Genomic DNA, 12,874 nt, shown 5'->3' on the forward strand with positions numbered 1-12,874 from the left:
AGGTGCCCAGTCCTCAGGCCAGGGTCCAATTGGTGAGCGTGGCTGGGTGACACAGGGCTTTGTGGGCCTCCCCCCAGGAGCTGGGCCTGTCTTTCAGGGCCGGCCCTCCCACACTGGCCACCTGTGGCTCTGGGAAGAGCTTCTGGGATGGCCTGCTTCCAACGTTTTCAGCAAAAGGAAAAATGTTTTCACTCCTAATTGAGATGTTTACCCAGAGAGCCCTGGGCTGGAGAGGATGCCAGGTACTCTCGTCACCCTGTGGCTGAGGTTACGTGGGCAATGGGGAAAAACAATTTCCACACCCACACATGGCGAAGGCCAGGGACACCAGCAATTGTGTGCTGTCTGTAGCTCTGACTGCAAACAAACCCTGATGGTGGGGAGACCGTGGAAGGGGCTCTCCTACCTTCCCTGCCACTGGGACCCCCGAGGAAGTGGCAGGACCCCCACACACTTAGCTCCCTGGGGGAGTCTGCAGCCTGAGACAGTGGGGGAATCTAGGAGAAGGGTGGCTAGAGTGGGGGTTGACAGGCTTGGAGCTGTGGCACAGCAAGTCCATGTGCACCTGTATCCCATGTTGGAGTACCACTTCTGATACAGCTCCCTGCTAATGTGTCTGGAAAGGGACCAGAGGCCATCTAAGCCCAGAGCCCCAAACACCTACGTGGGAGACCCAGATGGAGTTCCTGTATCCTGGCTTTGGCCTGGGGCACTATGGGCTGCTACTGCCATTTTCAGAGTGAATCAGCAGATGGAAGATTAATTCTCTCTCTCCCTAACTCTGCCTTTGAAAGAAATAAACCTTGGGCCCAGCACAATAGCTCAGTGGTTAGGTCCTCGCCTGTGCACATGCCGGGATCCCATATGGGCACCAGTTCCTGTCCTGGCGGCTCCACTTCCCATCCAGCTCCCTGCTTGTGGCCTGGGAAAGCAGTGGAGGATAGCCCACAGCCTTGGGACCCTGCCACCCACATGGGAGACCTGGAGGAAATTCCTGGCTCCTGGCTTCAGATCGGCTCAGATCTGGGTGTTGCGGCCACTTGGGGAATGAACCAGCAGGTGGAAGATCTTCCTCTCTGTCTCTGCTTTTCTCTATAAATCTGCCATTTCAATAGAAATAAATAAATCTTGAAAAAAATAAAAGAAACCTTCAAAAAGATCAAAAAAGCAGACTGGGAGTTGAGTCTGTGCGGAGGACCCGATACAGCGGAGGGGTCCCTGGTTCTCACATGGTGGGCAATCTGCATGGAACTTCTCACTTTAGGAGCCAAAGAAGCTTCTAGAGAAGCACAGGTCAAAGTGGAAGGTAGCAGTTCAGCGGGGGCGTGATGGGAGCAAAGGTGAGGACCGAGTGGAAGGAGGAAAGTGCTGACGGGATGCAGGGGGTTGCATCCAGGAGCCCTAGCACCTCCACTCACCTTCCTTACACTCCAGGGCCACCCGGGACTCCAGGTTGTCCATCTGCATCTGTAGCCGCTTGAGCGTGAGGTCGTTCTCGCGAGACTTGCGCTTGTAGGCGATGAGCACAATGATGACGATGAAGAGGAGGAGGCTGCCACCGGCTGCGATGCTGACGATGGCTGGCAGGGTCAGCAAGCTGTCTGAGACGACGCTCACCGAGCCCGGCGAGAACACCATCCCGCCCACGTGAACCTGCGCATTGTACACACACAGACGCACGCAGATGCACACAGGTGCGGAGCCCGGCACGGGGAGGAAGGCCACAACCACACAGCAGATTTGGAGACTGTGCGACTTCCTGCCCTGGGGTCTGCTCTGCTTCCCTTGGGTTCTCAACTTCCACCCATGTCCATGCAAGGCATGGAAAGCCAATGAGGTGCACCATAGGGCCCGTGTCTGGAGGTAGACTTTGCACACATGCTGAAGAGGAACGGGGCAGGAAGTGACACTTGGATGGAGGGCTCACTCACCATGACCTTGTGCTGCCCCGTGAGGTTGGGGGGCTCACAGAGGAGCTGTGTCTCAGACACGGTGACTGCGCAAGGGGTCTCTCCAATCAGCACCGTGTAATTGAGTTTGGCGCCCCCAGAGGCTGGAGGACAGAGGTTCTTGCCCTGCAGAGAGCAGCAGCTGTAAGCGGAAGAATGTGCCAGCAGGTGCAGAGGCCAATGGCGGGGTACCCAGAGACCCAGGAGGCTGGGAAAGTACGGCAAGGCACACGTGCACCAAGGATGCTGGTCCCGTCTCCCCTGGAGGGGACTTCAACACAACCACGATTCAGAGAGGGAGAACACAAAGGAGGGAGAGGAAGAAAATGAGGAGACTGGGAGACAAAACACAAAGTAAAAGGAAGTTTGGGGTGGGAGGTGGGGAATGCATGGAGTGGGAGGACCACAGCAAGGAGTTCAGCACTCGATGGGGCTGGGCCAGGGCTCTGGGGCTGCTCAACACACGTGGCAGGTGTCTGTGGCCCCGATGTTGGCAGTAGCAGGCAATGGTTGACCCTGACGATTGGCAAAATTCTGGCTCCCAAAGCTCATGAGAACAAATTAGAATCCCAGTGGGTCCCTATCTGCCAAGGAGCTTTGCCTAGAAAGATGGTAGTGTGGGGAGTCCATGCATGCAGCCAGGAGGGCCAGAGAGAAAGGCCCCTGGTCCGCACCCACCCACCCACCCACTCGCACACCTACCTTCAGGATGATGGGTGACCCCGGCTTTTGATCCAAGACACCAGTAGGGCTGAGCAGTTCAAAGGTTGGGTTGGGGTAGTAGATGAACTTGGTGTCGTTGTAAATCAGCAAGGACTGGACGTTGTTAAAGACAAATCCAAACTCGTCCGGCCGCTCCACGGTGTCCAGGCCAGGGCGGTAGTCCGTGGTCAGAGAGGGTGCCAGGCAGGTGAGAGTAGTTGTGTTCACAACCTTACATACCTAAGAGGCCCAGAGAGCAGCATTCAGACTCAAGCCAATACCAGGAGGAGACCGACTCCGAGCCTCTGCTGCTTTTGTGCATGGCCGTGAGTGTGTGCGGCTGGAGTGAGGTGGAGTCACCCCGGGAAGTTTTTGCCTAGACAAAGTGGATAAAAGGGAATCTGAAGACTGAGCAGGACCTACCTAAGCAGAGACAAGAGACAGTAGGAAAACACATTGCAAGCAGAAGGAACTGGGAAGCCTGGGGATGAGGGAGCATGGAGTGTTTGAGGAAAAGTAGGACAGGTGCTTGGCTTGTGTGTGTGTGTGTGTACAGTGTGGAGCAGCCAGTGTGGGATGAACACTTCGCTCAGCACACAGCAGGTGCTCATTTATTTCTGTAGAATAAATGGGTGACGAATCAAGGTCCTACAGGGCCTCCCTCTTCTTTAACCAAGTGTCCCTAGCCCTGCATGGGGTGGGACCTTAGCGGTGACACTGAATTCATGATGTTCCCTTGCTCTGAGTGGTCACCCAACCAAAATCCTGCTGGGCTGGCCCCTGGCTAGAGAGAGCTGCAGCATTCTCTCCTCTGGTGGTTCAGTTCTGGGGCTGTCCAAGGCTGCAGACAGACTGAAGGAACTGCTAAATGATCCATGTAGGATTTGGGAAGAAAACCTGTACTCCAACCTTCCTTCCTTCTGGCTCCTATTCGGCACAGCTCGGTCCCAGCCCAGGGAGCCACAGCATCCCAGGAGCAGCCAAAGGCATCTCCGAGAACTTGGGATCCCCAAGTACATTCTGTCCTGGCAGGTCTGCATGTGTGTGTGTCTGGCCAACATACACACACTCGGGCTTAATGTTCAGAACACAAGATGGCGTGCGAAATTGCAAAACAGCTGACGCTTGCAGAGCTTTCTGTCTAGAGATTACATCAGGTTTCGAATGTGAGCCTTAACCACTCCCTCTCCACAGGGATTTTAAGAATTTAAATCCAGGGGCTAGGATTGTAGTGTTGTGGGTGAAGTTACTGCTTGAGAGGCTGACATCCCATATGGGCATGGGTTTTTGTCCTGGCTGTTTCACTTTGGATCTGGCTCCCTGCTAGTGTCCTAGGAAAGCAGTGGAGGATGGCTCAAGTCCTTCGACCCCTGCACCCACATGGGAGTCCTGGAGGAAGCTCCTGGCTTCTGGTTTGCAACCTGGTCCAATCGTAGCCATTGCAACCATTTGGGGAGGGAACCAGCAGGTGAAAGATCTCTCTTTATCTCTTCCTTGTTCTCTCTGTATCTCTGCCTTTCAAATAAATGATTTTTTTTCATAAAAGAAGTTAAACAAAGGGTCTGCCCACTGTTCAATGCGGTACAGCAAACCTTTAGGAACATGGTGCCTCTTTCAGGTCGCAGGTGTGGACATTGAGGCCCAGGGACAGTAAGTGGCACCATCACACAGGAAGATCAAGGGCAGGAAGTGCCATCCCAGGCTCTGCCGGAACACACCAGCCTCAGTGGGCCTCTCCCCCTGCCCCCATCTCCTTCACTTTCTCTAGAGGGGGCCTCTGTGAATAAGCAAATCACTCTCAAACAACAGCCCTCTGTCTGCTTCCTGTATCCGCACTCTGTTTGCCAAACATTCTTTTGGGTTTTGCGGCTTTCTTCCTGGCCCTCTGCTAGCCTTTGCTATCCTGGGAGGCTGCCTGGAAAGCCAGTGGGAGGGACCGATGGCTGAGCAGGAGCTTGGCAGGTGAGTAAAGGTCCCGGGCACAGAGCTCCCGTCTAACCATCCTGAAGGCTGGTGCAGGACTGAGTTTAGGAGACTCCTGTTCTGCAGCCAGTTGGGTGGCTGGACCCCCAACATTCCTACCTGCTGCTGTTCCAGGAAAGTCACTAGGGAACCCAGGCCCCCACCCTGGCTCTCCCAAGGGCTGAGTGCCATAAAACCTTAAGATTCTGGTGGTGGGGAAATTGTGCCTGCAGCCTGAGCTTTTGCCAACTTGTGAGCAGTACAGTACAGGGGAGGCCTTCCCAGGCCAGCTTTCCCTTCCAGTGGCTTCCAGTGGATGCAGCCTGAAGCCCTTGGAGGCTGTCCTTGTCAGCTGCGTCCGCCCTCTCCACCATTCTCTCTGCACTGGGCTCAGAATGGCTTGTGTTTTCTGCATCTTGATGTGGTGATATCTGGGGCCTTGCTGATTAGAGAAGGGCTGCCCCCATGACCCTGAGGGCTAGATACAGACCCGAGAGCAGAGTGCAACCCAGTCAGTATGGTACCCAGCACTACATCACCTCCTCTCCCACTCCAGCTTACTACCACCCCAGGACCAGACAACTAGACACAGCCCCTTTGGCCCAGAGCCCACCCACATGACTCAAGGCAACCACCCCCAAACCTGCTGGCTCTGCTGCTCTTCCCCAGGGTGCCCTCAGCTGAGGCCCGTGCCATATTTTCTCCCTTTCCCTCTCTCCTTTCCCCCTGTGGCTTGGTGTTATACTCCCTTCCTGTCACATCTGGCCGTTGAGCATGACACTACTCACATTGACAGATTCCTTGCCATTGAACTTGACTCGGATCCTTGGTTCCTGGATGACATCCAAGTTGAAACCTGTGATGGTCAGGGGTGTGTGGCCACTGGGAACGAACAGAGGCCGAGTGAGACAGACGTGCCCTCCAACCTGGGACAGCAAGCCTCAACCACTGGCCTCTCGCCCTCTCAAGAACTGCTGGCGGGCTGCAGCCATGACAGGTGGCAGTCAGATGCGTCCATCTCACCTGGCAATGCTCCACTCGGGCTCAATGCGTTGGACCCGAGGGTCATCTATGTATTCAAACTGCAGGTTGTTATCCACACGGGCTCGGTCGACACTCACAGACACAGGGACTGCGCCCAGTCCGTTGGACGATGGGGGTGAGACACACACAATCTCATTCATGGACCTCCTATTGTGGAGACAGAGCAGTAGGACTGAGAAGAAAAATATGGCTCCAGAGGGTGTCACCTGGCATGAAGTCACTGCCTGGAAGTGTCCCACTTTTCTCTTATGCTTTCTATGCTGTAGAGCACCCCCCCCCCCCCATTCACAGCAGATTAGCTCTTTTACCTGAGACCCATATCTAAATTGAGAAGGAACAAAGCAGAGAGATGGTTAGAGCTAGGGAGGCTGGGGCAGGACAGTATGAACCCTGGGGGAACTCCTCCCTTCTGGATTTTTCTAGAGTCAGACTCTCCAATCACTGTTTACAGTCTGATCAGACAGTCAACCAACACTCACTGAACACCTTCACACAAGGCCATGAATGCACAGGCCTTGTGTTCACTGTCCCAGCAGGGATATTAGCAGGAAGATACTACCGGGCAGACTGGGTTCTCACCTGGGGATTCTTACAGAATTCTCCACATCTCCAGGGCTTTAAGGGTGTGTCTGACAAATAGGTGTTCAATCTCATCACACACTGGAGATGCTCTGAGTGTCAGCCTGCAGGCTTGAGGGACTGAGCTCATGCGCCACCTCCATGTTTCTCAAGTCTACATCATGGGGGACTGAATAACTCCAGGCGCCTTCTTTATTTAGCATTTTCCAGCCTCCCCCTCTACATGCTCCCACCACCCGTCCCAGTTCTTTTACAGTCCTTCTGATACAGGGGAATAAACCACTGAATGCTGGGACAGCATTGGGGCCCAGAGGAGAGGGAGTAGGTTCTGGTCTGAACCTGTGAATGCCCCCAGCAGCACAGTGCTCCGAGTGGCCTTTGAGGAAAGCTTACCCATAGAACTCGCAGGTCTGGTTGCCTAGGTATACTGCCACACTGCTTCCAGCTCCCAGATAATGGCCTGTGATGGTCACCATGGTGCCTCCTGACTCTGGCCCTCGGATGGGGTTGAGGGACAGCACAGAAGGGTTCTTAGAAGTAGAGAAAACAAAATAAAGAAAAAAATCACAACTTCAGTTTTGTTCAAAAGTGGGAACTGTCTTCAGGCTGGGAATGCGGCCCACTTCCTGCCCTTTCCGATACCTAACGTCCTTTCTGCTTGTTTGGGAGCTGGTGCCCTTTCTCAGAGGAGTCCCTGGGCATGGCCAGGGAAGGCAGAAGGGCCAGGTCTCTGAATTGATTAACTCCCTGGAGAGTCTTCTGCTCATAACACGGAAGGGAAAGCAGAGGTGACACTGACTAATCTATCAATTAGTTTACAAATTGAGAACAATTTGAAAATGCTTTGCTACCTAGAGCCCAGATTGATGTTTCTGGCACAAAATCAATAAAGCTGGAGAAAGTCTCCCTGCTGGATTGGGTCACTGAAGCCCAAAGTTCTCCCCCTGCCCGCCCCGGGGCCCCCGACACCTGTCCCTCTGTCCCTGCCAGGTCATGTGGCGGACACAGCAGGGTTCCTGGCACAGACAGCTGTGTACAGTGGTCAGGCTTGGTGAGCAGCACTGCCTGGGGTTCTCCAGCACATTTACCAACATGAGCCATGACGCCTGGAACTGAAATCTCTTAGCTGAAAATGCAGCTGACCATGCTCTGCAAGGCACAGCTTCTGCCTGGAAGGAGAAGGTGGGTTCACAGAGTGGGAATTGGAGTTGGTCTTAGCCACCATGCACTAGCTGCTGATCCTAAGGCAAGTTTTGGATCCTGGGGTCTGTCTGTCTTCTCTGCCCTTAGACAAGTAAAGAGCAGGGAGGGGCTCTCTCCAAAGGCCCTCCGCGCTCCCCTCCCTCCCCTCATCTACAGTTCTCTGGCCATCTGGTCCTGCTATTTTTGCCTGTCCTGTGCCCTGGAGCAGGTGGGCCCCTCCAAGCCCAAGATGGAAGAGTAGGATGTGAAAGTGAAGCTACCAAGGTGCACACCTTAACCACCAACAGAGAGGGAGGAGTTCCATAGTCTAACAATTCTTTCCAAAACTCTTCACAAGGCTGGTTTGACCTCAGCCGTCGATGTTAATGCTTTTTAATGAAGTGTTCAATGTGACAGCCCAGCTAAGTGTCAGGACACGGTCATCAGGGGCCCAGAAGGCAGTCACTGATTCAGGATGGGTCTGGCCTCAGCAGGTGTGAAGGCTTCAGTAGCAAGTGATTGTTGGAAGATAAGCTTAGTGCTAGCTCCCCAGAAAACTTTGAAATTCCCTCACCTGTGGCCTGAGCAGGAAGGGCCCGCCTCAGGTGTGAGTGAGTGTGTGTGTGTGTGTGTGTGTGTGTGTGTGCAAGTGACTGCACTGACATGCAATCAGGCAGACTGGCTAGTGTGCGCAGCCCCTGAGGCCTTGTGCACAGACAAATACTCCTCCCAGGTTCAACAGCGCTTCCAAACTCCCACATACAATATCCCTGGCAGAAAACAAAGCGTGAGGATAAATATAGACCCACTTAATGAGGTCCCGCGGGCGATGCATCCTCATTAGACTGGAATTAGACGAAGATATCACTTGAGCTAGAGAGAGGGCAGTTTTCCCTCCCACCCCACGTCTGGGCTCTGCTTTCTAAGAAAGGCTGCATGGTGCCTTATTTAGAACCTTGACCATGGCCTTCTGGGATCTCCAGCACCTCCCTGATGCACTCCAGAAAGGCAGGCTGGCAGAGCAGTGAGGCCAGAAACTCCCTTTGCTGGTCTCCTACATGGCTGGGGAGGTGTCTGGAGCCCTGCAGAGAGAGGCTGCAACAGATGAGGGTCTGCACTGGGTACCTAAAGCCAGGTGCCTGCCCCAGTACTCACCACAAAGGTGTACTGCTGATGGGACTTGGTCATGAACTCTGGCTTACACTCGCCAATGCACAGGCGCACGGGCCCGGAGGTGGTTCCCACGAGGGCGTGGCCCATCTCACAGACAATCCTGGGGACAGAGCAAACATTCAGGTCACAGGCTTGGCAGGAGCTGCCCTCCTTGCTTGCCCAGTCACAGAGACTGACTCAGTCACAGTTTTGCTGGACTGAGACTCAGCCTGCTCATTCATCTTGCTGTGTGACGCTGGGTGGGGTGCTTTCCCGCTCTGTGCCTTGGTCTTATCTGTGTGGTGCAAGGGCTGGGGTGACTAACATCTGAAGCCACATCTGCGTCTAGCACACGATTCCTGACAGTGCCCAGGAGCAGACGGGCACTTAGTATGTGTGGAATAAGCTAAGTGGAACAGAGAGGTTCAAGAACATGGCGAGCTGGTGTGTGCTCCCATGCAACGAGTCAATGTTGCAACATCCACTCTGAAAGAGCCAGTGCCAGCCTCCTTGCCAAGTGGATTCCACTGTGGGTTGTTCCCTGCCATGAGTTTTAGAAAATGGTTGTAACAAGATCTGCTGAATTAGAGGTCAGATTAGTAATTCCTGGCCAAGTAGTGGAGTCAGAGGCAGCTGGCGACAAGGGGCAGGTGGATGAGTTCATTAGACCAGCCATTGACACTGGTCTCCCACTTAATCAAGGGCTACACGCACTGAGCTAGTGGGCGAGGCGGGGACTTGGCCCTGGGTTGAGAGTCACGTCTCATGCTAACAGGAGAGCCGGAGGGAAGAGGCGGGCTGCATGCTCTCTCCTGGGCAGGCTGGATCGATATCCCTGGTGCTGACTGCCCAAGCACCTGAGATAAATGACACAGGCATGTTTAGGCCCTGGTTGCCTTGGAGAGAGGGCTGGCATATGCAGGGCAGGGAGGGGTAGCAGAAACCCACTTACTGGGGGTACCTCTTGCCTAGAACTTGGGGCCTGGGTTAGCTGGGAGAGACCCCACCTGGCCCAGCCCAGAGCAGCGAAGGAAGAGCCCTCTCCCCTACCTTCCTTTAAGAGTGCAGTCAGTAGCAGTCTGTGTTCCTAATACACTAGCTCCAAGGGGAGCCTGAGAAACAGATCTCCTCTGGGCTAATCCCCAGCATGATGCTGGCAGGGTGGGGGGAACCGAGTGATGTTTATCTCCAGGAAGGAAGGGAACTAAACCGAGCTTTCATCCCAACGTAATAAAACTTGCATTAAACAAACACACCACATGCTCACACATACCGCATGCCGCCCGTCTCACAGCTAATCCCCAATAAGTACTTCTACTCCGGCGAATATTTATTTAACATGCAATAACTGTCTTATTACGTTTAGTATATGAGATGCAAGCAGGAAGGACTGAATGCCCATGGAAGAATGTTAGCCCTCCCCTTTCTTTCTCTAGGAATAAATAAATTAATGATGAACCTGAATATGGAAGGTAGTGATGATCGATTAGCATTGGCCAGGTAACCGCTTAAAACTGGTTAGTGGGGCTCTTGAGGAGCTCTGCTCAAGCAGCTGTTGGCTTGGAGTTGCGACGGTGCTATCCTGCCTCTCAGGCCCTAGCACCTGCTTTGTGGGTCCCTGGTCCCCTGCAAAAGCAGGTCTGGCTCTTTCAAGGAGCTCCAAAGAATAGTCAGCTACTGTGGGCAGAGGTGGGAGGGGAAAGCACGAGGCAGGCCTCTTTCCCTTTCTGCTCATCAGGCCTTGCCTGCTCCCCTCTCCTCCATACATATCCCTCAGCAAGCGGAAGAAATCACTGCACGCTTGATATTTTGTGCAAAAGCACATGCTGGTCATGGACAGCATGGACACTTTCTTCCTTGGATCCCGGCCTGGCTTGAGCAGCATTCTCCTGTCCCTATGGAGTGTGTATAATGGGCTGAGGCCACTTGGACATTGTCTCACTTGAGGCTCATGGCTCTCCTTGTCAAGCACCTGTGGAAGATGGAGTGCGCGTACATGCATGTGCACGTGTGTGCTTGTGTCCAAGGCTGCACATGCAGGTGCCTGTGAATGAGGGGCAGGTGCATAGCCCAGGGCGTGGACTGCAATGAGGGCCTAGAGCTGGTCCGGGTGTGCCCTTCCTTAGTACTGTGGTTGGGCATCCCCTCATCCCCAGAGTGAGTGGGTAGGGGGCTGTGGAAGGCAGTGGGAAGGTGTAGGAATTCCTGAGAATCTTAAGGAAATCAGGCAGTCTCATGGGCAGATTCTCTCATCCCCAGCCCCTCCCAACTTCCTTTCTAGGAATCAGCTCCCACAGGAGGGATGGAAAGGCTGGGAGTATTTGGTGCAGGCCCTTGTTCTCTGAATCAGAGACAGAGTTCAGGGGGTAACCATGGGGAGTTGGAAAGGATCACCTAAGTAATGAGTGTCACACCAAAGCACAGTGCACATGCTGATAATAAGAGCTACACACTCTCCACAAAGCAGGCTCCCTTGTCACCCTCAGACTCAGCTATGGGGCAGGTCTTCTCATCTCCATTTTATAGACTATGGCACCAAGGCTCAGAGACACTAGTGACTATGTCAGCTGTGGCCACCACCATGGCAAGTGGCAAAGGCCAATTCAAATCTGAGCTAGTGTGACTCCAAAGCTCATGCCTTTGACCAATATATTCATTCTATCCATTAGATTTCTCATATGTTGTATTATTTCAGAGAGGAGAGAAACAGGGAGAGCTCCCACCTGCTTGCTCACTTTCCAAATGCCCATAGCAGGGTGTGAAGGAGTCAGTTCAGGCCTCCCATGTGTAGGGCAGGGACTCAGCTACTTGAGCTACCCCTGCTGTGGCCATGGTATACAGTAGCTGGAAGCTGCACAGGAGTGGAGCCAACATTCAGACCCAGGCACTCTGATAGGGATGCAGGCTTCCCAAGTGGTAGCTTAGCTGCTAGGCCAAATATCCGCCACAGAAGATCTCATGAAGTGGCCCTGGTGTCTTTAAGGGAGGGGCCAGCAGGATGACAGCAGCAATGGAAGTTGGGGTTGTTGACATGGCTGATGGGGAAGGCCTGAGTGGGTTGCTAAGGCTCTTGCCTCCCTAGCTTCCTGGTTACGAATGGCTACAGACAGAGTGTACACCCTCCAGGTCCCCGGGACCTCACAAGTCAGCAAGGTCCCTATGTCATGATGTCTGGGGCTGCCTGCCCTCCCCTGCTGACTCTGGGCTCCCTAAATATTACTGGGGGACATTAGCCTAGGATGCCTACATTTTCTCCTTTGTCCAACGATGGGGGGAATCAAAGAATTCCTCAACTTCCCCAACACAAGCTATTATTTTTTGAGTCACAGGGGCTTCTGTTGTTGGAGGGTATCAGTCCCACAGGGCGTATTATTTCCTGCTAAGGACCACTGAATGACTGTAGGGTTGTCTCTCCCTTTATAAGTATTTTCCACATGAGGCACTGGGGGATCTGGGAGCAAAGTGACTTGCTCAGGAACTAAGATGTGGCCTCCCATCTCTTGGCACTAACCCAGTGTCCTTGCCTCCACGTTGCCCTCTGTAGAAATAGTGCTGCACTCCCTGTAGCAGGTGCAGAGTGGAGGAGAGGGTGCGACCACTCTCCGTCAGTCTGTGAGGTCAAGTTCACAGACACAGCAGGTGAGAGAAAGGGGATTTGAGGTCCCAAGGTGAGGTTGCCTCCTGCAGGGACCCATCCCACACTGTTGCCTCACCCTGAACCCCTAGCCTGGAAATTGTCCTATGCCGGAATCATCAGATCCTCCCAGCCCTGTGGGGTGCTGACTGCGGGGCTAAGTGAGGCCCTTTAACCAACATTAACCTAATTGCTGAGTGATAGATGGCACGGCACAAGCATATGTGGATCCTTACGGTGCCTGCCAATCCTGTCCATGCCCAGGACTCAGCACCATGCCCAGGCAGCCAAATTCACATCTCACAGACATCTGTAACAATTGCACCTGCTGCTTCCTGCCCGGGATGGAGTCCCTAATGATGTTAGCAGACTGAACCCTCTAGGGTGGTAACAAGCCTGGCACAGTTGGACATCAGGGCTGCATCCAGAGTGGGGTGGGCGGGAAGGTGGCAGGAGGTATACCTGTGCCTCCTGCATGCCCCATCTGTGCTGGATGAAGCAGCTGCCACCCTCGGCTGGGATCAGGGGACCAGTCCCCAGCTTGGGTTTCTTTCCATCCTCACTTGGGGTTTCTCTTGGCACACTCTTTCCCAGCTGCCTGTGATATGCTTGGTGTCACAGACAGAAATAAAAACTCCTTTACCTGTGGGTACCTTGGGCTGCCAAAGCT

The 12,874-nt window shown here is 53.8% G+C and overlaps 1 protein-coding gene across 2 annotated transcripts in view; it reads right to left on the bottom strand.

Moving 5' to 3' along the window:
• Positions 1-12,874, bottom strand: part of PLXNA2 (plexin A2) — a 191,052-nt gene that overhangs the window by 16,055 nt on the left and 162,123 nt on the right. The window contains exons 13-19 of one of the 2 annotated variants that reach the window (XR_009246159.1): positions 8,574-8,691; positions 6,630-6,766; positions 5,637-5,804; positions 5,402-5,495; positions 2,652-2,891; positions 1,932-2,075; positions 1,419-1,580 (exon numbers count right to left, since the gene is read on the bottom strand). Coding sequence is in view for 1 of the 2 variants with exons in the window: in XM_004578685.3 (XP_004578742.2) it covers positions 1,419-1,653; positions 1,932-2,075; positions 2,652-2,891; positions 5,402-5,495; positions 5,637-5,804; positions 6,630-6,766; positions 8,574-8,691 (1,136 nt within the window). In the remaining variant the exon portion in view is untranslated. Of the gene's footprint in view, positions 1-1,418; positions 1,654-1,931; positions 2,076-2,651; positions 2,892-5,401; positions 5,496-5,636; positions 5,805-6,629; positions 6,767-8,573; positions 8,692-12,874 lie in introns of both variants that reach the window. The other variant, XM_004578685.3, reaches the window with a different exon arrangement.

The sequence above is a fragment of the Ochotona princeps genome, chromosome 10 (genome assembly GCF_030435755.1).
Source record: "Ochotona princeps isolate mOchPri1 chromosome 10, mOchPri1.hap1, whole genome shotgun sequence".
In the NCBI taxonomy this organism is placed as follows: domain Eukaryota; kingdom Metazoa; phylum Chordata; class Mammalia; order Lagomorpha; family Ochotonidae; genus Ochotona; species Ochotona princeps.